Here is a 23869-nt window from a genome sequence, read left to right on the forward strand (position 1 = left end):
ACACACACACACACACACACACGAGCCACGGTCTGTCACCTCCCACAGATGACTGCATGAGCCGGCGAGAAGCGATTAGCGGAGAGGATTTGTACAAACCAAGTACTGCGTTTAGTGTCTCATGGACCGACGAGAGAAGCGAATTAAGAAATTATAAAATGACCTATTTTGTTGGGAAGAGAATAAGTAGCCTGTGTCCGATGCAAAAGATGTGACAATGCGTGTTATGAACAAACAAAGGCAAACTGGAAGATTTAAAGGTTTAACATTGTATGTGCAGTCTGCGGTTTAAACACTGAGGGCCCATCAGTATTGTGTGCATACTTTTAGATATGTGGTGGTCAAAGAGCTGCGTGTTTGACTTCCTTCCTCTTGCCACTTTGAATGTGAAACAGCATCAGCAGTTCGAGCTCCAGGACCTTTTACAACCACCAGGACCTTTTACAACCACCAGGACCTTTTACAACCACCAGGACCTTTTACAACCACTTGAATAGGTACGCGGATAAAGCGCTCGGCTTTTTTCAGTCTCATTTCCGGTTATCAGTTGAAATGAAGGTATTGAGATGAAGTTGAACATGAAGTGAAGCATTGTCCGGCATGTTTACATCAAGTGATTCATCTCAAAGCATACCGTGGTGTCCGCACCACCACCGCCTGCCGTAAACTGGGCGTTTCCCAGCTGGCCATGGGCGTGCTGGCACTCAGCGAGGACGCTCGATTTAGCGTACAAAGCAAACGCGCGGGCGGGGTTAATATCTTATATTTGCAGAATTCCTGTTTCATATGACAATCTAAAAGGTAAGATATTCTTAAATATATGATTAACTTCTTGTATAAACCGCATGAGTTGTACTGATTGTGTCTTGTTTGTACAACAGTATAAACTCCGTTCTTCCGGGCCGCAGAATGCCCTCACTCCGAATGAACGGTGCCTTGAAGAAACGCGCTCTGTGAACCAATCAAACGTCAGGGCTTCGTTTGAGCGATGAGGTTACAACCAATGGGCTTGCGGTGATCGTTTGATTGACACGCGTTGCAGCTGTAGTGGGGGAAGGGTCGCTGAAGTTGACGGAACCGCCATCTTGAAAAGTGCCCTCCGATGATCTGCCTTTTCGCGCCTGTCAGAATCATTTTTAAACGCTTTATTTTTCTTGCTGGAATTTGGTGTTTTCTCGGTGTTCGCTTTGTGAAGGTCCGGGGCTAATGGCAGGATAAGCTCTATGCTGGAGACTCGCTGTTTGTCCGCCGGTAGGTACACTCGGCAGCCCGGGCTCGGTGCTGGAGACACGGCTAGCCAGCAGCTAACGTTAGCTGGAAGCGGACTCGGCCCTCAGCGCTCCGCTGTCAGACCCCGTCGGTCACTCGGACCGGGGTAACACCGCGCATTAGTTCTGCTGTGTACCGTCAAAACGTAGTGTTTTCTAAAGACCGTCGGAGCTGGTTGAACACCAGCCCGGAGCCCGATGGTCCCGGTCCGTTGGACGTCGTTAGGGACGTTAGTTTGATGTTGGTTATCACGTTAGCTAACAATAGCTAGTGACGTTAGCCCGCCTGTAGCCGGTGTGTTTGGACCGGTTGGGCCCTGGTCCGGGAAGGCACGGGCTACTGGGAGCCGAGTCAGCGGCGCCTTATGTAAGCCAGGTGAATAGCTCGCTTCCTAAATGTAGCTCGCCTCCATGAACCGAGCCGTGCCGCCCGGGGCCGCCGTGTCTTCACCGGAGCGGTGACTTCCACCATGGCGGTGCTCGGTGGGGTAAATCATGGTCACGGATCTGCGGCTGCATGCGGAGACGGAACAGCCTCCAGTCTGGTGGCTCACAAATATCAGCTGGAAAGAAACTGCAGAGTTTCATCTGCTTCCTTCTGACGGGTTATTCTGCAGGTTGAGTCTCAGCTGTCAGACGGACCCGGACTGTGTCTGGTCTACCGGAGGATCCCTTACAACCGGACAAGTACACTTTACCGGAGGATCCCTTACAACCGGACAAGTACATTTCCCGGAGGCTCAGTTATTGTAGTCTCTGGTAAATGTCCGGGTGCTAGTTGAGGTTAAAGTAACAAATGTTGAATTGATTAAAAAAAGCCAAAACAACACAGATGTGTCGGTTACACACCTGATTATTCACAATAATGCCTCAAAAGTCACAGTAACCGGCATCTTTTATGTTTATCACGCAATATCTGCTGCAGTCTCTTGGTACCAACTTACTCCTCTGTAAATAGGTAAATATTAGGTTTATACACCATTTCGTGCTCGTGAATATGCTGTCGTTAGCAGGTCACTGTGTTAACACAAACACCAGTGAACAGATTACTGGAAGAAACGCGAAGAAATCCCTAAATCCTGTGAAGCTTTTGCTGCTTTCACTTGTGTTCCTGTTTGTGGCTGACAGATATTGTCATGATCCAAGTATTTAGACGTGCTTTCTGTTTTACAGCGTATGTGTTCATCACAGCACAGTTTGGTTATTTATGGAGATAATAACATAAACTTGTGTCTCCAACCTTATATAGCCCTGTATAGTGACAGCATAGCCTCCATTGCAAACACGGCCCCAGACACATTTTTGCATTTGATGCTCTTGTGCACCGAAATTTTCTTGTTCGTTTGTACCCAAAATATTGAATTAGATTTTGCTATATTCAATTTTAAGGTGTTTTTTTTGTACACATTGATAATTCTTGAACCCATGTAAAAGATTGATGATTATAACGGTGTCCTACTTCATCCTCCACATCGGTTTGAAAAGCTTTAAGACTCATTTACTGGTTGTTGTTTTTTTAATACATTGCATTACAATAAAATGTATTTACACAAAATTCATGTACTCCTGCTTTGTTAGGAGGACTGCATCATTTATTAAAATTACAAATTGATAGTGGTACTGGCAGTTAAATGCTCAGGAGGAAGTATGTTTTGATATATATCATATTGCGAATATTTTTTGAGGTGCACCTGAGAATTCAATCTGGGAAATTGAGTTGCAGGAACACCACACAACAATTTGTAATGCTCATTCAAAATTTCACATTGATATCAGAGCACCATCTATTGTGTCTGTAGTTGCAATGTAATTGCACCGGCTATCTGCACTTACATAATCTGGTTGACCAATGCATTGCCTCGTTTCATAATGTTGCATTGCTTCTTAGAAGAAGATTAGCCTGGGTTAAACTTTTTTGCCCAGTGAGCCGACATCGTTGGCACCGCTGCCGTCAATGAACTGTACGTTCCAGTGAATGAGAGGACTGTTCAGTGTTGCTTGTGAACGATCTGCAGCTTGGAATTTTGTGGGCTACAAACAAAAGTAGAAACCAAAATCTTTTCTCTCTTCTTATATGGGTGTGTGAATTATTTGTGTTGTTTGTTATGAAGTAGAAATCTAAATTTGCTGTTATATCCACATGAAAAGCAATGCAACCTTCCTTGTCCTTCTGGGTCCATGTCTCTCAGGTATTTCCTGTTAAACTGCTGTATATGTGCTTTTTTTTTATCAGTCTGTCCATCACCGCTGTCTGCCTGCCTGCCCGTCCGTCCGGCTAGCCTGGAATGGGCCGCAACTCCCAAAGACTAGAACACACCTCTTTTTAACCTGAGCTCCACCGTCTGGACTCCAACCTACGCACAGGTAGGCAGAAGAAAGCTGTCAGTGATCCTCCAATTAACATGTAAATCATGTTGTTTATGATCTGGTCACGTCTAATGACGGATCTCATCTTGTATTTATTTTAGTGACACATGTTGTTGATTATGTTTGCAAAAAATGTATTAACGTTCTTTTTTTCTTTTTTTTTGTAGCACCAACATGTTTTGGAAATTTGATCTCCACACCACATCCCACATTGACACACTGCTAGAGAAGGAGGATGTGACGCTCACAGAGGTAATGGACGAGGACGACGTCCTGCAGGAGTGCAAGGCCCAGAACCACAAACTGGTTGACTTCCTTCTGAGACCACAGTGCATGGAGGACCTGGTCACCTACATCACACAGGAGCCCTGTACTGATGTTGAGGAGAAAGTTAAATACAAGTAAGAAAATGGTGAAAATTTGACAAACACTCGTGGACACTTCTTATTCTCACTTCTTTAATTTCCGTTAATGATTATACAAGTTCACAGTGCTAATTTGCCTGGTAGCTTATCTTGCAATTTAATGATACTGTCTAAAACATTTCCTTTCCACATTTTCGGCTTTCTCAGTTTACTCAAGCTGTCGGTCCAGGCTGAAGGAGGTAGTGTCAGTGTGATTGTGTTGAAAGTGATCAATCTTAACAGGGCTGGTGCCTCCTTTGGTTTCTGCTCCAAAATTGTAAAAAGTCAGGTCAACTTGTGTGAGAGCGTGAGCTCTTCAGCGCTCGCCAAGCTCAAACTCTCACGTGATAGTTGCTTTTTGCACTTGCTGCTTATTTCTATCCACGTAGGTGCCAGTTTTTTTTGTCTCTCGCTATGTTCTCTCTCTTGCTCGCACCTGCCTGTGCAATGCTTGGTTGTTAAATTGGTGTCCCAAGGGCTTATCTTACTTGTTTTTATTACTCTTGGCTGCACACACACGCACACACACACACACACACACACACACACACACACACACACACACACACACCCTATTTAAATCTCTCTGTAGACTTGCAGAAAGCCTTAATGTTGAGTGTCAATAACAACAAACTCAATATTTCCTTGGCCAAAAAACATTTGTTATTCCCAAAGCAGTAACATTATGGGGACAAAAGCTATAGAGAGGAAATAAATTGAGACCTTTGGCACATCCTAGTTGCAGAGATCGGTCATGATTTTGGATTTTTCAAATAGTAGTTCAAATATAAAGAATCAAATAGTTTGTGTCACTCTTGTCTCTTTTCCCTTGTATTTACTGGGGCCTGGTAGTAATACTATTTCTATAAGATGGTGGTAATGCACCAGCGTAAGAAGAAAACTTTATAACCTTTTATAACTCGTGACAAAAAGCAGGATATATTACAGTTTAATGTCCACACTGACATCAGTTCACTGAAAGAGTAAACTTTACCGGGAATTTAATAATGATTAATGACTACAAAAACAACTAATGGAACAATTTCTAATTTACCGCAAGCATTTTTTCTGTATTGTGATCTGTAAATATACGCTTTCATGCCGATATATCTGCAGTCCATTAACCAGAGCTCCACTAAGTAGTAATTTACAGCATCTTTTTGGGAATCCAGAGCTGATCAGCTCATTGTCAGCCTCTTGACTTGACCCTGGTCAGTCCAGGTTGTTCCTACTTTCTCCCTCATATTCATTTGATGTCTCCTGCCTCTGTCATGGCGAATCGATGTACATTGCACGACCATATTGTAACTTGAATAATCTAAGCAGCAACTTTTGTGTGTTTGCAGGTATCCCAACATATCATGTGAGCTTCTGACTTCAGATGTGAGCCAGATCAATGACCGACTGGGAGAAGATGAAAAACTGCTGATGAGGCTGTATGGTTTCCTCCAGAATGAGCCGCCGCTCAACCCGCTGCTCGCCAGCTTCTTCTCAAAGGTCCTGTCTATTCTCATAGGACGCAAGCCCGAACAGGTGAGTGTTTGAGAAGAGGATGTTTCATCCGCACATGTCGCCAGATATGTATTCTCTAAAAACGTAATAATCACGATTATTACCGTCACATGCTGTCAATGTTTTTTTTGTCTTCGCCACTTGGACAGAATAAATTAGACCTGCAGGAAGCACTGCAGTTTGTCCTTGGTACTGATTTTATTTTCTCTGTTAATAGATAGTGGAGTTTCTGCGGAAGCGGGAGGACTTTGTAGATTTGATGATCAAACACATCGGGACATCTGCCATCATGGACCTGCTGCTCAGGATGCTCACCTGCATCGAACCCCAGCAGCTTCGACAAGACGTCCTCAATGTGAGCAGCAGCATAACCGTTTCTCAGCTTTACTAAAATGATCTTCCCTGGTGGTTGTCAGGCAATTTAAACTGGACCATCACATCCCACAAGAACAAGCCAACAAATTATATTTGCTTGTTGCCATCTGACGTAGCTCATTAAATACTTGTTGAGGGGGAAGGGTTGGGCTATATATTGATATGATCTCAGGATCTTTATGAGACTAGATATCGTCTTAGATTGTGGCTATCATAAAAATACTATTTGATAATTGCTCGTAAAAATTGCACCATTATTGGACTGTTAGACTTAAGAGAAGCGACTCACTCGCGCCGTAAACTCGTACTCAACAAATGCCACACAACATCTAAAACCATTATCTTGGACAGAGCAGATGAGAAGCATGTCTTCAGTTTCCTCTTTGAGATGAGGCCCGTTTCTTGAGCAGCACGTCCAACATCAAAACGTCTGGCCATTGATTATTGATCAGTGGATGGACCGTCTCCTTGATGCATTGCTCTCTAATGACTGTACAGCACTGTGGTACACTGATGATCGCCCAGCTTCCCCTGCAGTTTGCACTGCACCTCATCTTCATTTATTTTTCCAAGTTTCACGTAGAACGTTTTGATGGTTGTCGTCATCTCTGCATGTTTCTCCCGGTTGCACCGGGACATCTACTCTCACAGAACTACACCGGTTTGCCTGCAAAGCTCTGGAGCCTGGTAGCAACATGTTCTTCTTCTCCTAATGTTGTTTAATGGCAGCTGGCAGACAGCTTTTAGGTGCATTACCGCCACCTTCTGACGGGAGTAACACATTATAACCAGGTGCCAGTAAAAATGGGGAAATAAGGAAGCACGATAGTTCCACAAGATAATTAATGCTGTTGTTACACACATTTAAATGAAGTCTCTCTATTAGAGCTGACCCAGCACATGCCGAGAAGTCATTGGTCTGGACTAGAAAAACAATAATGATTATTCAGAAAATGCTGAAGACTCTTTCTCAACTATCCACTTTAACGTGTTTCTGAATAAATTTCAAGGGAGAAATTGACTTACTGTTAGTTAAGTGATGCTAGTGATGCTTTTATTTGTGTTTACAACATGTGGTCCCTAATGGGATGAGTCAGGTCTCAGTCTGTGTTGTCTATTTTGAAATAGCAGAAGTAACAAGGTTAGCGACAATTTCTATTTTAGATATTTATAAATGTACATTATGTATCTATCAGCAGTGTCCAACATAACGTGTTTCTCTTCTTTCAGTGGCTGAATGAGGAGAAGGTGATTCAGAGACTGGTGGAAATGGTACAATCTGCTCAAGATGAAGATGTGAGTTTGACACAATTCACTTTTATTTATATACCGCCAAATCATCTCAGGGCACTCAACAGAGTGTGTTCAAGACCTTTTAACACACACTTTGCTGTTTTCCATATAACATGGTGGGATAAATTCAGCAGTCACTGTCTGTTTGGCCACTGGGATATTAAAGTCCTATGTGGGCGTTTGATGAGCTGAGGAACGTGTTTTTTGCTTTTATTTAACCTTTGAAGACCTCAATATGCATTTAAAATAGTTGCAATAGAATTTGCAATTCTACTTTCAAGGATTCGTTCACTTATTCCATTTTATTTTATTGGTAATTTTATTAGTGTGCATGAGGAGGAGTACTTATTTAAAATCTGTTTAGGACTTTTAGGACCTTAATTTGAGGAATGAATATATAAGTCACATTTCTGATTTGATTTATTTAATTTCCTCCTCACAGAGACACTCCAATGCCTCACAGTCGCTGTGTGAGATCATCAGACTGAGCAGAGACCAGATGTTCCAGGTCCAGGGCTGCTCAGAGCCGGACCCACTTCTGGCCACACTTGAAAAGTATGCACGTTTTTATCTTCAAGAATTAATCTCATCAGTATTGTACATATTTTTTGATATTGTCCGTCCTTCTCGTCAGGCAGGAGACGGTGGAGCAGCTGCTGACTAACATCTTCGACAAGGAGAAGAATGAATCTGCAATCGTCAGTGTCATCCAGATCCTACTCACCTTGTTTGAGACAAGGAGACCAGCGTATGTCCTGTTCTGTCCTCTTGATATTGTGAAATTCACATTGATATACAGTCGGTGATGAGATTGTTGGAGAATGTAAACGAGAACAAAATGCCTCTTGGGATATAACAGAGGTAGAGAAATCAATTATAAAAAAAATTTATATGTGCAGTAGCTTTTGATGTCACCGATTTCTTTACAGTGAATTCTTATTTGATAGTTTGCTTTAATACTGTCAGTACCTTATTGTCAGTTTTGTCCACCATTTCTGTCAGCTTTAATAACTAATTGACAGTCATTGCTGAGATCTGGGGGACAAGACGGCGTTGAAAGAAAAGACGAGCAGTTGGATGATAAAACAAGTCGCACACAATTCTGTTAAAAGTTAAATGTTCGTAGTTGAGAGCACTGTTCACACCCCCACCAACACAGACATTATCAAAGTGAGTAAACACAATAAAGTTATTACCAGAAATATTCCCACTACTTTAATAACACTTTAGGGAAAACACAGTGTATATCTTTGAAACCTTAATCCATAGTTATTTTTCCAGTGCGTTACTTTAGATACTGTCCAAAAGACTACATTATTTTCGTTGTGCTAGTTGATAAGATTATGACTTTGTATGTTGCAGATTTGAGGGTCACATGGATTGCCCCCCTGGGATGTCCCACCCTTCGTTCTCGGTCAACCACAGCATCCTGGAGGCTGTAAGGCCTCGCCTCAAAGACTTTCACCAGCTGCTACTCGAACCCCCAAAGGTAAAATCTCACTGACCGATATTAGCAGCTTCCTACAAGCAAAATGTAAATCGGAGTTATAATTAAATAATTTAGTCCAACCCATTATCGGCCCTTTACAGTTTACTTGTTGCATTGAGTTTCTCCCTCGGGGACAATAAAGGCTGAAGTCTACTTTGAAGCACTTGAGTAATTAATATGGACATATTATTGGAGTCAGTTGTGTATATGCTGAACAGTGTTTGTTCTCCATCGTCAGAAGAATATGATGAAGACAACGTGGGGGGTACTGGACCCTCCAGTGGGCAACACCAGGCTCAATGTGGTCAGACTGGTGGCCAGTCTGCTGCAGAGCAACACACACAGCATCAACACAGAACTCATTAACCTCAACACACTGGGAGTCATACTCGTAAGTACTGTCTGTGTTTGAGCTTTTGGTTTTTGGCCTCTTACAAGCCAACCACACTACTATCTAATGACTTTCCACACTACTGTCATGGAAAGTAGTTACATAATAATGTTAAACTGGAGGCTGGTCGGTCACTACAACCCTGAACTACTGTACATTTTTAAATTTTTACGAATTTTAAACTTAACTTCTTCCCTAAACCTTGAACATGACCACAGGTGTTGAGAAGAACAAAAAAAAAAATCTGAATAAAAATGATTATGAACTGAAAGGAAAGACAGCTAGAACAAAACAGAAAAACTAGAACCATTTCATGTTTTTCTCTTCCATTAACTGACCATCACATCGATTACTCAATATTATACAATCCAAACCATTTACTGTGTGCTTTTCGTTTTGTAATTATTTTTGTTCTACTCAACAGGACATGTATTTCAAATACATCTGGAACAACTTTCTCCATATTCAAGTGGAAATCTGCACCGCCATGATTCTGGCTATGCCCCCCGCCCCCACAGACATCCAGCCAGACACGGAGCAGGAACACACGAGGGAGAGCATCCTCATCAAACACGTGAGACCAAAAACAATATTTTCATCAGTCTCTAAATGTATCATTATTATTATTATTAGAAGTCATAGTTTTGTTCTGCACACACTTTTATATCTGGGACTGGAGAAAATCTGCAAGCTAAAGCTGTCATTACAACATGAAGCAAAATGTGTTCTACCTCCACATTCAGTACAAACACCATCATTTTAGTAACGGTACAATTTCCACCAACAAAGACTTGATTGAACTCCACAAGTAATCTCGATAATCTCTTGCATAATCTGTTCATGCAGTTCCAGACACAGAAATATTTAGCATACTGCCTTGAGAGACTCAGGAGCCCCTATAGGTCAGACATGACAATTAGTGAAGGCTTATGAATAATGCAGGATTGCAGCCTCGGGTGTTTGTGATATTGCATACTGCACTACATCCTAGGCTCACTGAATTTTTCATATTTAACATCCTTGTGTTTTTCTCCAGCTGTTTCAGAAGTGCCAGTTCATACAGAGAATCATAGAAGCCTGGAGCTCCAATGAGAAAGAACAGTAAGTCGTTTTGTTCACCAGAGTAATGCTTGGCCTTCGTGTTCAAGGTAGGAACTGGTTATGTATTATCTTCCTAATTCTGCTGATCTTTTGTGTGTTTTAGGGCTGAAGGTGGTCGGCGACGAGGTTACATGGGTCACCTCACCAGAATAGCCAACTCTATAGTTCATAACTGTGACAAAGGCCCGAATGGACCGCAGATACAACAGCTCATCTCTGGTGAGGACTCGCTCTCCTCTGATCTCGTGTCCTGCAAATTAGATTTTATTTTCTTCACTACGTTTCAGTGAAGAAGATACGTGAGAAAGTCTTGTGTAGAGAGTAACTGGATGGAAATGTCCTCGTGGCATTACATACCTCTGTATTTAGACTATTTATCAAAAATAACTGGTTGCATTTGACTTAACAGCTTTGATAAATATATCATATACCAGTCCCCCCAGGATTTTGTGGAGTTGTTTTTTTTTTTTTTTGTTATTGTTACAATCAAAAATGTTTGATTTTTGTGGTGGATTTTCTCAAAAAATGCATTTGTGAGGTTTTTTTGGGGGGAGGGGGGATGGGGGGGATTGCAGAAAAAGGCAGCAGAGCCTTGCTGATTGTAAATGAAGAGTTATTTTTGTAAATAAAGTCAGGTTTTTTTGGAAAGGCGACTTTATGCAGTAATAGTTTCAGCAGACCTTCTCTTGATGACACTTTTTGTGGAAAAATTAAGGGAATTTAGCAAATTTGCAAGGTCCCACAAATATTGTGGACAATGCGTAAAGTAATTTCCTGGAGGGACTGATATATCAAGATTAAGTATAAATGAAGTGTGTGTGTGTGTGTGTGTGTGTGTGTGTGTGTGTGTGTGTGTGTGTGTGTGTGTGTGTGTGTGTGTGTTACAGAGCTCCCTGCAGAGGACAGGGACAAATGGGAAGCGTTTATTTCTGGCCAGCTGTCTGACACAAACAAAAGAAACACCATCGACCTGGTGAGTAACCACTGATGTCAAGCTTTAATATGTGTCTCATCACATGTTGATTATCCAGTGCCCTTATTTAGACTGAGACATTTTTTTTATGTGTTGGCTTTGTAGTGCAGCATATTGGATTTGAAATGAAACAGTGACTGAGTGCAGCACAGAGTTTACACAGCAGATCTGATGTGAGGTCATTTTAAAGAACCTAAAGTGTGCGTTTCCTCAGGTGAACACGCACCACATCCATTCTTCCAGTGATGATGAGGTAGACTTTAAAGACAGTGGCTTTCACCAGGACTCCTCTCTTCAACAAGTAAGACCTAAACACACACACACACACACACACACACACACACACACACACACACAAACAAATGCACATATGCACTCTAAGCAGACCCATAGCCACACAGACCTCACTCGTGTACCAGTAACCTTAAACAGAGGCTCTGTTGTTCTGCTTTGGGAGCTTTTCTGTCATCATGGAGTGAAAATATAATCTCATCAAAGCTTGTCAAGAGACACACGCACAGCTGTAATGAAGAACCGTTATTTGGCAGAAACCTTTCAGTAATTCATACAAATACCCACATTTCTGACCATGATGCAAGTTTCTTTCGCCATGAAAAATCATATCTGGAAAACAGACGTGTTTACATAGAGCCCTTGTCATTAGTTGTTATAATAGGACTTGTGTAATCTATATCCTCAACAGTTTATTTTTTTCATCTTTTCACCTCTTTTGAATTGACCAGTTGAAATACTTCGTGGCTATGGGTCCTGCACAGTAACTTTCTACCACCAGAACATCTTTCTGCCATGTTTTTAATTAATTTAATTAACTACTAATGATGTTTAAGAAACTTTGGTCACTTTACATATAATACAGTTGACTTTAAAAAAAATAAAAAAATAATTAAAGCATTTTGGCTTCTGACCGTAAATGCATGTTTGAGTGCTTTAACCTGTCGAGCCAACATATCATACATTCTTTGTTTTGACAACACAGTATATGTATGCATTTGCTATTCTCTGTACTGCAAGTAATGACCAGCTTTCTGTAAGAGCCAAGACTATATCATTATCGTTGGTCCTGGGTTTTGCCAGGCCTTTTCTGATTATCAGATGCAACAAATGACGTCCAATTTTATTGAGCAGTTCGGCTTCAATGACGAAGAGTTTGCTGATCAGGACGATGTTGTGGAGTGAGTACTCATCCTGCATGACTGGACTTGGTGTCTGTATATTACTGTGTAACATCGAAGGGACAGGACACTAAAGACATCACGAAGCTGGTGGGGCAGGTTTATTAATCTATTCACTCAATAGTTACATGTATATCACTTTAAAAAGGAAAAGTCATTCCCAATGTCTTCCTTCTCTGAGTTGGATTCCTTTTCCAAGCTCAATTACTAACATTAAAATCTTAAATTAAACTTAAAGCTTAATTTGGACAAATCTAAAGCTTGTATGGTGCACCAGAAACCTTATATTTCCATTTGTTACTGAAAAATGTCACAGACATTAATTATAAAATGGTTATTGTCTGTTTAGAAACCATTTTTCTTTGGCATTAAAACAAATGCTGTTTCTTCCAAGATACATACATCCTATTCCCTGTCTGATATGGCTGCCTTGATTAATACAAAATATAGCTCCAAGAGAGGAAACCATATCCATCTCTTGTGTTGCCGTGTGCTGTCCCTTTTACCTCCCGTAGGGTGATCTGGTTTGGGGTGTCTAATCTTGGTTGTGGGTTTGTGGGGATAGCTGGCAGTTGATTAGTGATTTAAAAGGTCTGCTTCACATTACACACACACTGGGTAGAAGCAGAACCTTTTCCTTACAAAGATCTTGGGCTTAGCTTTATTTAAGAAAAAAAAAAAATCACAAAAGTCTTATGTGTAACAGTACAAATGTGTCAAAAGGAGTTTGTCACTCTCCAAAATGTTGAGAAATCATATATGTATTTATGAAGATGGGAAGACTGGAGTTCCTGTTCACTTTGAAACAAACGACTTCAGTAAAGATCTAAAAATAAAACACCAGCTGAAGCACTACAGCACACACAAGGACTTTGCTCTTAGCTGATGGAGGGATAAAAAGATCTGCCTGAATGGCAGCAGTGTTCATATTGTGTTCGGTAAATGGACATAAAACTGACTCGGAGCTTTGACAGCACCAACCTCAAGGAGAGAACAATAAAACGGCAGATAGGACACAGATCCTGATCCTGTTCACCATCACGGGTGAAAAACAATAAATCATCTCATCTGCACTTCTTTTATTTCTTTGTTGTGGCGCACAAAAGGTTTTTAATAAGTGCTGTGTAAATAAGTGTTTGAGTAATGATTATATAGATCTGTCTGAAAGCTTTCAGACCTGATATTATGCATTTAAGACATTATGGCTAAAAGGTTTCACATTGTTACAGTAGCAAAAGTTAAAACTCATTCTTAAACCTCCGTTACAACACTCGACTTTGTAATTCTCAACACATCAGTTCGGACTCCGAATATTGAATTCTTCCGGTGGGTTTGAGAGCATCAGGCTCGGCTCTGCGGTGGATCCATGAACCATGTGAGCTCTTCCACCACTTTGGGTCTGGTGGGTCAGAACTTATAGAAGAAATCAACTCGGTGAAACCAGCGTCAGGTAGACGGCCTGTGTTTTAATCCAGTAAGTAGCTGCTTTATAGCCACCAGTTCAGTTTGCAGTAAATCCTTCCTGTACGGTTCAGCTGCACTAAGCAGAATCACACAGGACAGCTTTTCTACAGGAGATTATTTCTATTAATTATTCAGAGGACGTCAGTTGAGTATGTGTTCCTTCAGTGTGGCCCAGGACACATACTGCTAAAAGACTGGTCATACGTGACTTACACCTCCTCTGAAGCCATCTTGGTTGTTTTCAACTTTAATGTCAATCCACTATATGACTTGGACATACAGATAGATCCCCAAAACATTCTCACAGTCCCACGGTGTGCAAAATATAAAGATAAAACAAGAAAAGTATAAATATGTAGCAATAAAAAAATCGAAGAGATTTCTTTTTCACACCTGTGTTTAGAGCTGACCACATGTGATCGGATCACCGGGGACTCGTGTTATTTCCAGGTGTGAACGGGCCGCAGAGCACCATCTCTCTTTAATCTGTCGGTTCTCTATGATACTATTTGATGCCAACATTGGGAAAAGACATTGTAAGAGTGACAAACTTCAGACAATTTCACAAAATCTCTTTTTAAAATTGTAAACCGTTATTCAATGAACTCTTGTACTTGTTTACCTGGTATAGCTTTGAATAGCTAAGTCTAAGGTCTGTTGGGTGGGCTTCCTATCTGTGCCATCAGGATGCCTGGAAAGTATCTGACGTGGCGTTTGGGGGTCAACAAAGGGAAGACATGCACCAATCTGCAGCCGTGCTGTACTGTAAACAAAAAACAACACATTGCATACTGACCAGATACTTGCCAGTTATCATGAATGCACAGTTTGGAGAGTAAACATGAATACAATCACTTTCCTTACTGCAAAAGATATGGAACTTTTTTTTTCTTTCTCCTAACTATGCTTAGTAGGGAATCATTTCAACAGACAACATTAGGCTGGACTAAAGCTTCTCGGCTGATAATTCAGATCACGAGTGTTTGAGAAGCAGCTGTAGTTTCAGGTTAAACAGGATTGAATGTTTCAGGTTAAACAGGATTGAATGTTTACATGTTGAGGCGGCTCCCCAAGTATTGATGATTGATGGTTTGCCTGATCGGGACCTCATCTTGTCAGTCAAAGCATGGCAGGATACAAAGTTTAATCAGAGTTTGTCTCAAAATCAATGAAAAGCTGCATACTTTTTATTTTTATATACAGCAGTGAAGGATTTTACTCTACAAGAGTTTGAGGATGCTTGACACCAGTAAAGCACTTAAAATGTTAGTACTGATACTATTGTATGTTATTACTTGTGTACTAATATATAAGTAATAACATAATTGTATTTGTAAGAACTAAATATTAATCAACATTAAGGCACTTATGAAAATTGATCAGTAACTACTTTGATAGTTAAATCAATCATCAGTTCCTTTAATCAGCATACAGCTTCAGTATGTAAAGTGAATGCTGAGCCAGCGGTTTCCTTTTGCATGGACGGACAACAATTCTCCCAAATGTTGGGCTTTTTTCCTGAATGACTGATTTTCTGTTTATAACGTTGAATCCACAACAAGTTGCCGTCCATCCGCTCAGAAACACAGACGGTGTCGGTGTTGGTTATCCTTCCAGAAATGTTTTTTCCAGCCGCACGTGTACCATTGTTTTCTTTTCTTACTTTGATCAGTTAGCAACACAGGAACATGCTCATAAAGAACAGAAGCGTCTTGTCGGGAAATGTTTGTTCAGTATCGTCTGTCTGTTACGATGAACTCTGCATGTGTCCAGAATAAATGTTTGTTCCTCCCGCAGTGTTACGCCCACCGAGTGTCGCCGTGTGCTGCGACCTGTCTGCCTGTGTGTTGCCATGTATGCGGATGCCTAACGACCCTAACTAAACTAAACTCTGTTCTCTTTAACATTGCAGTATTCCCTTTGATAGAATATCAGACATCAATTTTTCACTGAATACAAATGAAAGTGTAAGTACTTTGATTATTGATCTTGAATTCATATGTAGTGAGAGTGAGAGGAGAAAGTAAAATAGTTCACCGTCTGTGGAAGCATGCCTTCTGTTTTCTCATATCAGTGTTAACATTCATTTAAAAGCAGATGCATAAAGTGAGAGATAATTCTTCCTATACAACAAATGGATGGATGGCGTAAGGAATCTGAGAATGTGATAATAACTTGTATTACCTGCATTTCAATCTAAAGATTTGACTCGAAGCACAAACGGAACCAAAACCAGATTTTTCCACAAATACTTTTGCCTGTTTTTTACAGAACAGGCAAAGATGTGAAATGTAGAAACGATGCCGTCATTTATTTGTTTGAGAGCCGTTCTAAGATTCAGGAGCTGTACATGTTAATCTCTGCTTCACAGCTTTTGTGGGTTTTGTTCTGTAGGATCCAACCTTAGTTTGTATGTGCATGTGCCGTCGGTGTGGACCGCGCTGTTCTGACCGTGGAGCCCTTGTGTGCCTCTTTTCTCAGGCGAATATAGCTTTGTTTGAGGCCCGCTGTAAGGAGAAAATCCAGCAGTTTGAAGACGGTGGTTCAGACGAGGAGGACATCTGGGATGAAAAAGATGTCACCTTTGCACCGGAGGCACAGAGACGCCCCAGGTCGGCTCAGAGAAATCTTTCTCTTTTAATCTCATACTAAAGTGACTTTTGTTGTGACTTCAAATCATTAAAAAAAAACAAAAAAAAAAAACATTTCTTCATTTCAAAATTTAAGCATCTGCATTCATTTTGTCTGAAATCATCAAGTTTAAGAACTCTTTATAGCTTCTTTTGTGTTTATATCATTTGATCTAATATTCTGGTTCCAGAAACAGATAAATGATTTTCATTGTTGGTTAATCTATCATAGTTTGGATCCATCAGCTGTTTGCAGTATTTCTTCCTCAATAATGGTTGAAACACCGTCACCACATTCATTCAACTTTCACCAGAATGACCCAAACTGTGGTTTAAAACCAAAACTGATTCCTTGGTTAATTGGTGAATATTGATTTGTGTCCATCTCAGGAGTTCGGGCAGCACAGACAGCGAGGAGAGCACCGACTCCGAGGAGGAGGACGTGAAGAGAGATCCGTTCGAGGCTGCGAACCCGAGCACCGACGACAGGATGGAGGTTGACGCAGGTCGGTCAGGCATCAGCCCAGGCACACAACCATCATCTATCACGTTTACTAGATGGAGGCCTCGTTAACAACTGGGATTGGGTCTATTTTTAGATTAAAATTTTGCGCAGTGAGGGTTGTGCATACCTGCAAACTCATCACCTCCGTAGCAAACAGTAATGTGCATTTTCACTCTTGTCATGTTTGGCACCTAGTTTAGAGTCTCATGTTGAGCTGCTGCTAACTTCTGCTGGACAGCTGTCCGGTGTGACATGTTGTGGCAGTTATTTGCGTGCTTTGTCTTTATTTCCCCCATTTTTCGACTCAAATTGATATAATGAATTTCTAACCCGCCCCGAATCACTTTATATCCGCCCGGGAACAACAGCCATTTTCTGAATGAAGAGAATATGCAGATTTACTGATTGCTTTTTGTTTTTTCTCGTTCATTACAGTATTTTTCTTGTTTATCCAAATCTCTGGGGGGAAAAAAACATATTTTAAGACCAATTACTTGATTTGAATTTCACTAATGTGATGAAAAAGTGAAGTCTGCTGGAAAACTCAATCAGTTTGATAGTTTATTAGTAAATTAAGTAAAAATTGTTTGGTATCCTGTCAGGTTGTTGCTGCTCTGGGGATGCAGGTGTGTTTATTGAATGACTATATTACCTCATTCAGGTAACGGTGTGCGGCATTAGGGGAAGGTTCAAATGTGATTCCAACTAATATTGTGTTCTTATTTTTATTGTTGTTTAGGGCCAGTGTGGACAGCCAACTTTGATGACATCCCCATGGACACGGGGACATCTACAGCTCCGGCCTCCAGCCCCACCAACGCTGCTGTGTCGTCTCCTTTGTCCCCCTCATCCACAGAAGCCCTCCCCGATGCAGCATGGAGCTCCTCTCCTCCTGCGACCTCCAACACTGAGACGGGCTGGGCAGATTTCTCCAACTTCACTCCTGTCAAGTAGGACGTCCTGAAACTTTCTGGATCTGTTTCTTTTCTTTCTTTTTTATGTGTGTCTGCAGTGCTGCAGCGTCTGCTGAACATTTTATTGTCTTTAAAGTTATTCATAAGTAAATAAAAATTCTCTTTCAGGCCCAAAGACCCTCTGAGGTGCAATTCTCCTGTTGCCATGGAAACCAGCATAGAGACAATGGACCCTCTGGGGGTCAATGCACCCATGCAGCCTGAAGGTGAGATGTGCACGCATGTATGTCCATGTTAACACACAAAGACTTATGAACAGCCATGTGGTCTTAAGAGAGAAGCACACTAACATTTAAATAGCAACTGTCCTCAGTGGGTCCACTGGGACAAGCTGGACGCACTTGGACATGAAATTTGATACTTACTAATGTGATTTCACTTGGCTTATCTTTTAGTAGAAACATCGAGATAACCCTAAAACAGCTTGGCTAGATCAGACCTGACATTCAATGACCCCCTTTCTTACTAACACCCCCCCCCCCAGACTGCGATGGCTGGTTGGGCACCAGCGTGGCGTCGCCCTCGCCCACCTCGCCTCAGGACTGTGGGAGACCGAAGTCCGAGGAGGAGACGGCCGGTTCTGAGCAGCGCAGCATCACCGAGACCGTCATCAACGGCTCCATGAAAGAAACCGTCAGTCTCACCGTCGATGCCAAGACCGAGACCGCCGTTTTCAAGAGGTTCGCCCGTCACATCCACTCACAGACAAACACATCACACCTGTTCTGAAGGCCTGAGGGTCAGCAGCAGCAGCTTCAGGGATCAAGTTGTGCTTTTTGTGTTGAGAACAGGAAACGCTGGATCGTTCTCTTAGATTACGTTGTCTTTACCAGTCTGGATGCTTGTCAGGATACGTCTCATTAGTGTTGTCACGTCTGTTCTGTTATGAGTGCCTTCACACTACTACACATCTCCTGCAGTGACGGTGTTAACGTCCAATCAGAGACTGGCATTAAACTGAACTATTTCTGTAAATATTGTTCAGCTGGTCGTTGCACCGCCCACCGACTGGTCCAGTTTTCTAACATTTTCTGTTCCCTTTTTCACTGTCTAATAATTTATGGTGACTACTGTACAGCTCACTTAATAACTGCTCTCCACTAATTGTATATTCAGACTTAATACGCCGACTAGAGACTTGAAAATTGAACATGTATGTGTATATACAAACTTCTGTCTCAGCCCTGTCAAATCGGTGCAAACAAACAGTGGACAACAGAGAAGAGGCTTATTTTGCAGGTTATGTTGCAGAAGTGATTTGAAAAGTTTCTATGAACACTCCAACATGGAAACCATTCAATATTTAGAAACACTGTAAATTATCCCTTTATTCTACACAAATCATGTCAACATAAACTCTTTACGGCCGGCCTTCAGTCCAACAGGGGCCGATCATTTATTACTTCGACAATTCCTCCATCGTGAAATACTTGCTTATCCTAAACGCCCCGGTTTAAAAGCAACAATATGTCACTTTTGATGAGCAGCAGCAACAGCGGCCTCTGTGGCCACAAGTGGTAATTACACAAAATCATAATTTTGATACAAACCAGCAGTCGTGATGTTGTTGTGTACCCAAATACATGCGATGCAAACGGACACAGAACAGCTAGAGACCTGAATAAGTAAATAATTTAAATTTTATAAACCAGAATAAGAGGTCTTGTTAACACGTGTGCTTCTGGGCAGCAGCTAAACCTCTGCTGACATGAACCCGCTCAGCTTATGATCACAAACTAGGAAGGTGATCATTTTGCCAACACAGATCATACACAAACATCAAGCGAGTGCTACGTAGTTTTGTAGCCTTTTATTTAGTGAGATTCGGTCTCGTTCAGTCTCTCTCTTCTCTGCCTCTGTGAACGTCTTCTCCCGTCTGCCATGATGTACGTACAGGAAATACCTAGCACCATGAAGATCTACAGAACCCAGAGTACTGCCCTTGTTCCTATTACAAGTCACAAGCTGTTATTTTAAGGTCCAAAAGTTGCCTATTGTTGCTTTAAAACTGGTTGTCCTCTGTCCCTCCGTCACCTTGTTGATGCTGCATTATACTGTCTGTCTGTCTTGAGTAAATAACAACAGTCTAACGAAGCGAGCGACTCTTACAATCTGAGCTTCCCCTCTCTCTCTTGCTGTGCGTTGTGGGTGTGGTCTTCTTCAGAGTGTTGAAATCTTATCGGTATGTACAGCCAATCAGAGATCAGCCTGCAGCCGTGATGTAGTCTTGTTGTCACGTCAACCACCAACTTTTCTTTCCCGATTTTGATCTTCTTCTTTGGTTTCAACTCCTTGTTTGTTTATATCATTATCTCCATTCTGCATGTGTTTCTACCTGAGGTGTTATAAAGTGCAGTTTTTTTTTAATTTTTTATTCAGATGGATTTTACCTGAACACGCCAAGACGACAGGAACAAATCAAGACATGAAATGACACGAGTTCAAATGTCCCCCGAGTGGAGGTCACTTCTTTAAAGTGGCCTCAGCCTCTCCACAATTCGGTTTTCTTACTTACAAACAGCAAAAATAGATATTTTAATTCATACGTTTGTTTGCCTGCCTCCTTGAATCAAAGACAAAACAGCTGAATAATATTTCATGTGCTGACAGGAGGAGTGTCCTTACAGACAAACTGAAAGAAAAAACCTGTCGTCACCACTAAATTCATTTTAGAAAAAATAGTACAGTGTGAAATGGCCTCGCGCCGGCTCAGGAATTAATATGAATGACAAAGATTTTCCATTCTTCTGTCATTCATTAAAACAGTCCTCTTGCAACAGGCACAAAAAGAACACAAAGCTTTCTCTTGTTCATTTGGCTTAAATAAAACAATACTCAGCGTAATAATAATAATGTTAAAGTTAGAAATGTATTTACACCATCAGATGCTGCTAAAATGAATCAAAATGCCAAACTAAAATGTACACAGGAAAGTGATATTAATAAAACGTCTGTAATTAGAAACAGATGTGAGTTACTCACAGGAGCTGCATTCATATAAAGAAGGACGAATTTTACATAATAGACACAAAAAAAAATCCCTCCAGTTTCATCAATGTAATCAATAGTCGTGTCCCTTTCTGAGAATGCAATGACATTAAAGATCCGTCAGATTGATCTTCTACTCAGTGAAACTACGTTTAACTTCGCATGACGTTTCTGTATGTTTACATTTTGCTCCAAACACGACCTGAGTATTTTTAATTGGACTTGTGTTGTGATGTCTGAGATGGACAGGCGTCGGGGTAACCGTGACGTAGCACCTCCGCATGTCGGATTATATTTGGATGTTTGTGGGTGTTTTGCTTTGATTGAGGCCTCATCAAGATTATTGGTGGTTCTCTGAGACAAAGCAAGACTGACGGCTGGTACGATCAAATTCGGCTCTAATCGGTGTCCAGATCAGTTTGCAGGTCTGCCTACCGCCTGCTCGCTCTGTAGCTCCAAACTAAATCACAGCTAAACGATCCAAAACACTGGACTTTCTCCATTTGCTGTACATTTTGATGCTTCTCCTAGTTGACCAGAGTTTTCCCATTTCAACACACCCATCCTTTGTTTTTACTGTTCTCTGTCCGTCGGTTCAGCATGCTTCACTGTTCACATCTCACTGTGTTCTCTGTGTGTGTGTTTGTGTGGGGGAAGTGCGGTGGGCACCGGTCAGCTGTCGTCCGTGTGTGTGTGTTAATGTGTGCGTCTGTGTGTTGCAGTGATGAAGAGAAGGTCGCTGCCTCGGTAGCAGAGTGTGTGGACTCGGAGAGGACCGCCGTCAACAGCTCAGCCGCCGCCTGCTGTCCCAAACCAGGGTCAGACGCACAACAAAACACACACACACACACACACACACACACACACACACAAGCACTCTACCATATTTCTGAATCGGCTCCTGTTATAACAACCAGATCTAAAACTGGTCGAGGTTGAGTCTCTTTAAGAACGTTCCACCAAAACAAACATGACATTCAGGCACAAAGATGAGCCACATTAGGAAAACCTGATCAAATATATTTACTCTTATTAAACAAAACAAATATATATATATATATATATAATATGAACTAACATACTCTGAGAAACTATCCATTTTGTGTTAAAGTTGTTTTTTTTCCTCTCCCGTCTTGTGTCCTGGTGATCAGTGAGAAGTGTCGGCCCACCGCGGAGCTTCCCAACGGTCCTCTGGAGGAAATGTCCACCACAGAGGAGACCAAGTAAGCGTGACTGAGCTGTTGGGACTGTGATGTTGTTGAATTAGGAGTTTTCTAGGCTGCACACTCATCACGTCGTTGTTCAGTGAAGGCTGTTTTTCCAACCGGTTCAACGCGGCTAACGAGTTAATCGCCATCATTAAAGTCAAAAGTCACCCAACGGGACGAACAGAGCAGATCAGCCGGAGAAAGTCCGGTCCGTTTTCAAAATAAAACAGCCATGTGCAACTCTGGCTTGTAAAACGCATCACGTGATCCGATCTCTGCAGAGTCAGTATGTGAAATAGTTACGTAATAAACGGGAGGGTTCCTGTTTATAATGACTAAAACACAGCTGGCTGTCTTAACGTTGTCTGTTGGCTGCAGCACAAAGTATAAAAAGAAATAAAATAAACATTCAGCACCTCGTCAAGCTGCTGGTGTTTATTAAAACTACTTTAAGAATATACTGAACTCAGGAAAAATCCCTTTGGTGGAAACGGGAGGTCGTTGCAGCTGATTGGTTCAGATCAACCCGACGTCTCTTCCCTGTGGAGGGCGGACAGACCTGGTTAGGAAATGACATCAATAACCACAAAACATACAAAAAGTAAAACCGTTTAACATTGTTTACCCACGACGAGCTTCGAAATCCAGGAAACGTGACCAAATCAGGAAGTAAGATAAAACGGTGGGAGATGAAGCCGTGCACACGCAGCATGACCGACCCGTGTTCAGTGGAATAAATGCAGAGCCGCTCTCGCATGTGTCGCTCCACTCGGCGGTCAGCGGGGTCAGTAACGGTGTCTCTGCTCGTCTTTCCCAGGCCGGACAGGAGTCCGGTGTCTCCGGAACCAGCCGTCAACGGGCCCGCGTGAGGCGGCCGATCGACGCCTGCCATTGGCCAGCCTGTTCTGCCCTGCGGGGCCCTCCTCCTGGCCAGCCAGCAGAGTCCACTGCTCCGAGCTGAACCAATCACACGCCCCAACAGGACCAGCAATACTCCCATCGGCTCACCACTGACAGACAGACAGACCGACAGACAGGTGTACAGACAGAACGGACTGAAAAGCAAACGAAAGACATACTCAAATGGATACAGAATAATTTTTTTCTGCATTTGTTTATATACTGTTGTTCTTATGAGGTGATGTGCGACTGATATCTTGACACTCAAAATTAAATAGTAATGTTGCTATAGTTAAAGAAATGATTGTATGAATAAAATATTTTATAAAAAGAAAAATGTATACAGAAACATAAGATGAATTACCACAGGAACAGGACTAGCTGATTAGTGACCCAACGACCACCGAGGCTGTTTGAGTGGCGGCGCAACAGCTGGAGTCGTGTTTAGATTCTCACCCGCCGTCGGTCGACGTCGCCGAGCAGCGCTGCTCCAACCAATCGAAACACATTTTAAAAACACACTTAAAAGTTTGATTCTGCTGCAGTTATAATTTGTAAATGTTTTTTTTTTTTCTCTCTCTTGTATTCTTCTGCATTGAGCGACTTTGACGAGCTTTTTTTTTTTTTTGGTATGATTTTTTTTTATTTATTAATGGAAGTGAGATGATGGTTATGTTTTGTTACTAAAGAGTAAAGAGCCATACCAACACACACACACACACACACACACACACACACACACACACACACACACACTCACTTCTAGCGGGCTGCATTCATGCTAACCAGGTTCCTACCTCGCAGCTAGAAGCTTCAGCGGGAGATGCAGTTCGT

At 41.8% G+C, this 23869-nt stretch overlaps 1 protein-coding gene across 6 annotated transcripts; it reads left to right on the forward strand.

Annotated features, from left to right (window-relative positions):
* Positions 1 to 478: 478 nt before the first annotated feature.
* Positions 479 to 23372, forward strand: ppp6r3 (protein phosphatase 6, regulatory subunit 3). Of its 6 annotated transcripts, none has more exons than XM_069162190.1 (26): positions 479 to 497; positions 3502 to 3632; positions 3803 to 4036; positions 5386 to 5572; positions 5769 to 5906; positions 7157 to 7222; positions 7662 to 7774; positions 7854 to 7967; positions 8582 to 8708; positions 8947 to 9099; positions 9524 to 9673; positions 10136 to 10200; positions 10304 to 10419; positions 11088 to 11173; positions 11388 to 11474; positions 12269 to 12366; positions 15743 to 15797; positions 16312 to 16442; positions 16851 to 16966; positions 17705 to 17915; positions 18048 to 18145; positions 18424 to 18619; positions 20104 to 20121; positions 21650 to 21745; positions 22079 to 22150; positions 22953 to 23372. In XM_069162190.1, the coding sequence occupies exons 3-26, from the start codon at positions 3810 to 3812 to the stop codon at positions 23002 to 23004; spliced, it is 2772 nt and encodes a 923-aa protein (XP_069018291.1). In that variant the 5' UTR covers positions 479 to 497; positions 3502 to 3632; positions 3803 to 3809; the 3' UTR covers positions 23005 to 23372. The 6 variants fall into 6 exon arrangements, with proteins under 6 accessions (XP_069018291.1, XP_069018290.1, XP_069018294.1 ...); XM_069162189.1 differs by lacking the exon at positions 479 to 497 and adding an exon at positions 1064 to 1251; XM_069162193.1 differs by lacking the exon at positions 479 to 497 and adding an exon at positions 1064 to 1251 and having other exon boundaries at positions 12287 to 12366.
* The last annotated feature ends 497 nt before the right edge of the window (positions 23373 to 23869 follow it).

The sequence above is a fragment of the Embiotoca jacksoni genome, unplaced genomic scaffold, assembly GCF_022577435.1.
Source record: "Embiotoca jacksoni isolate LCO1_2020_lvr unplaced genomic scaffold, fEmbJac1.0.p SCAF_3, whole genome shotgun sequence".
Lineage (NCBI taxonomy): Eukaryota > Metazoa > Chordata > Actinopteri > Embiotocidae > Embiotoca > Embiotoca jacksoni.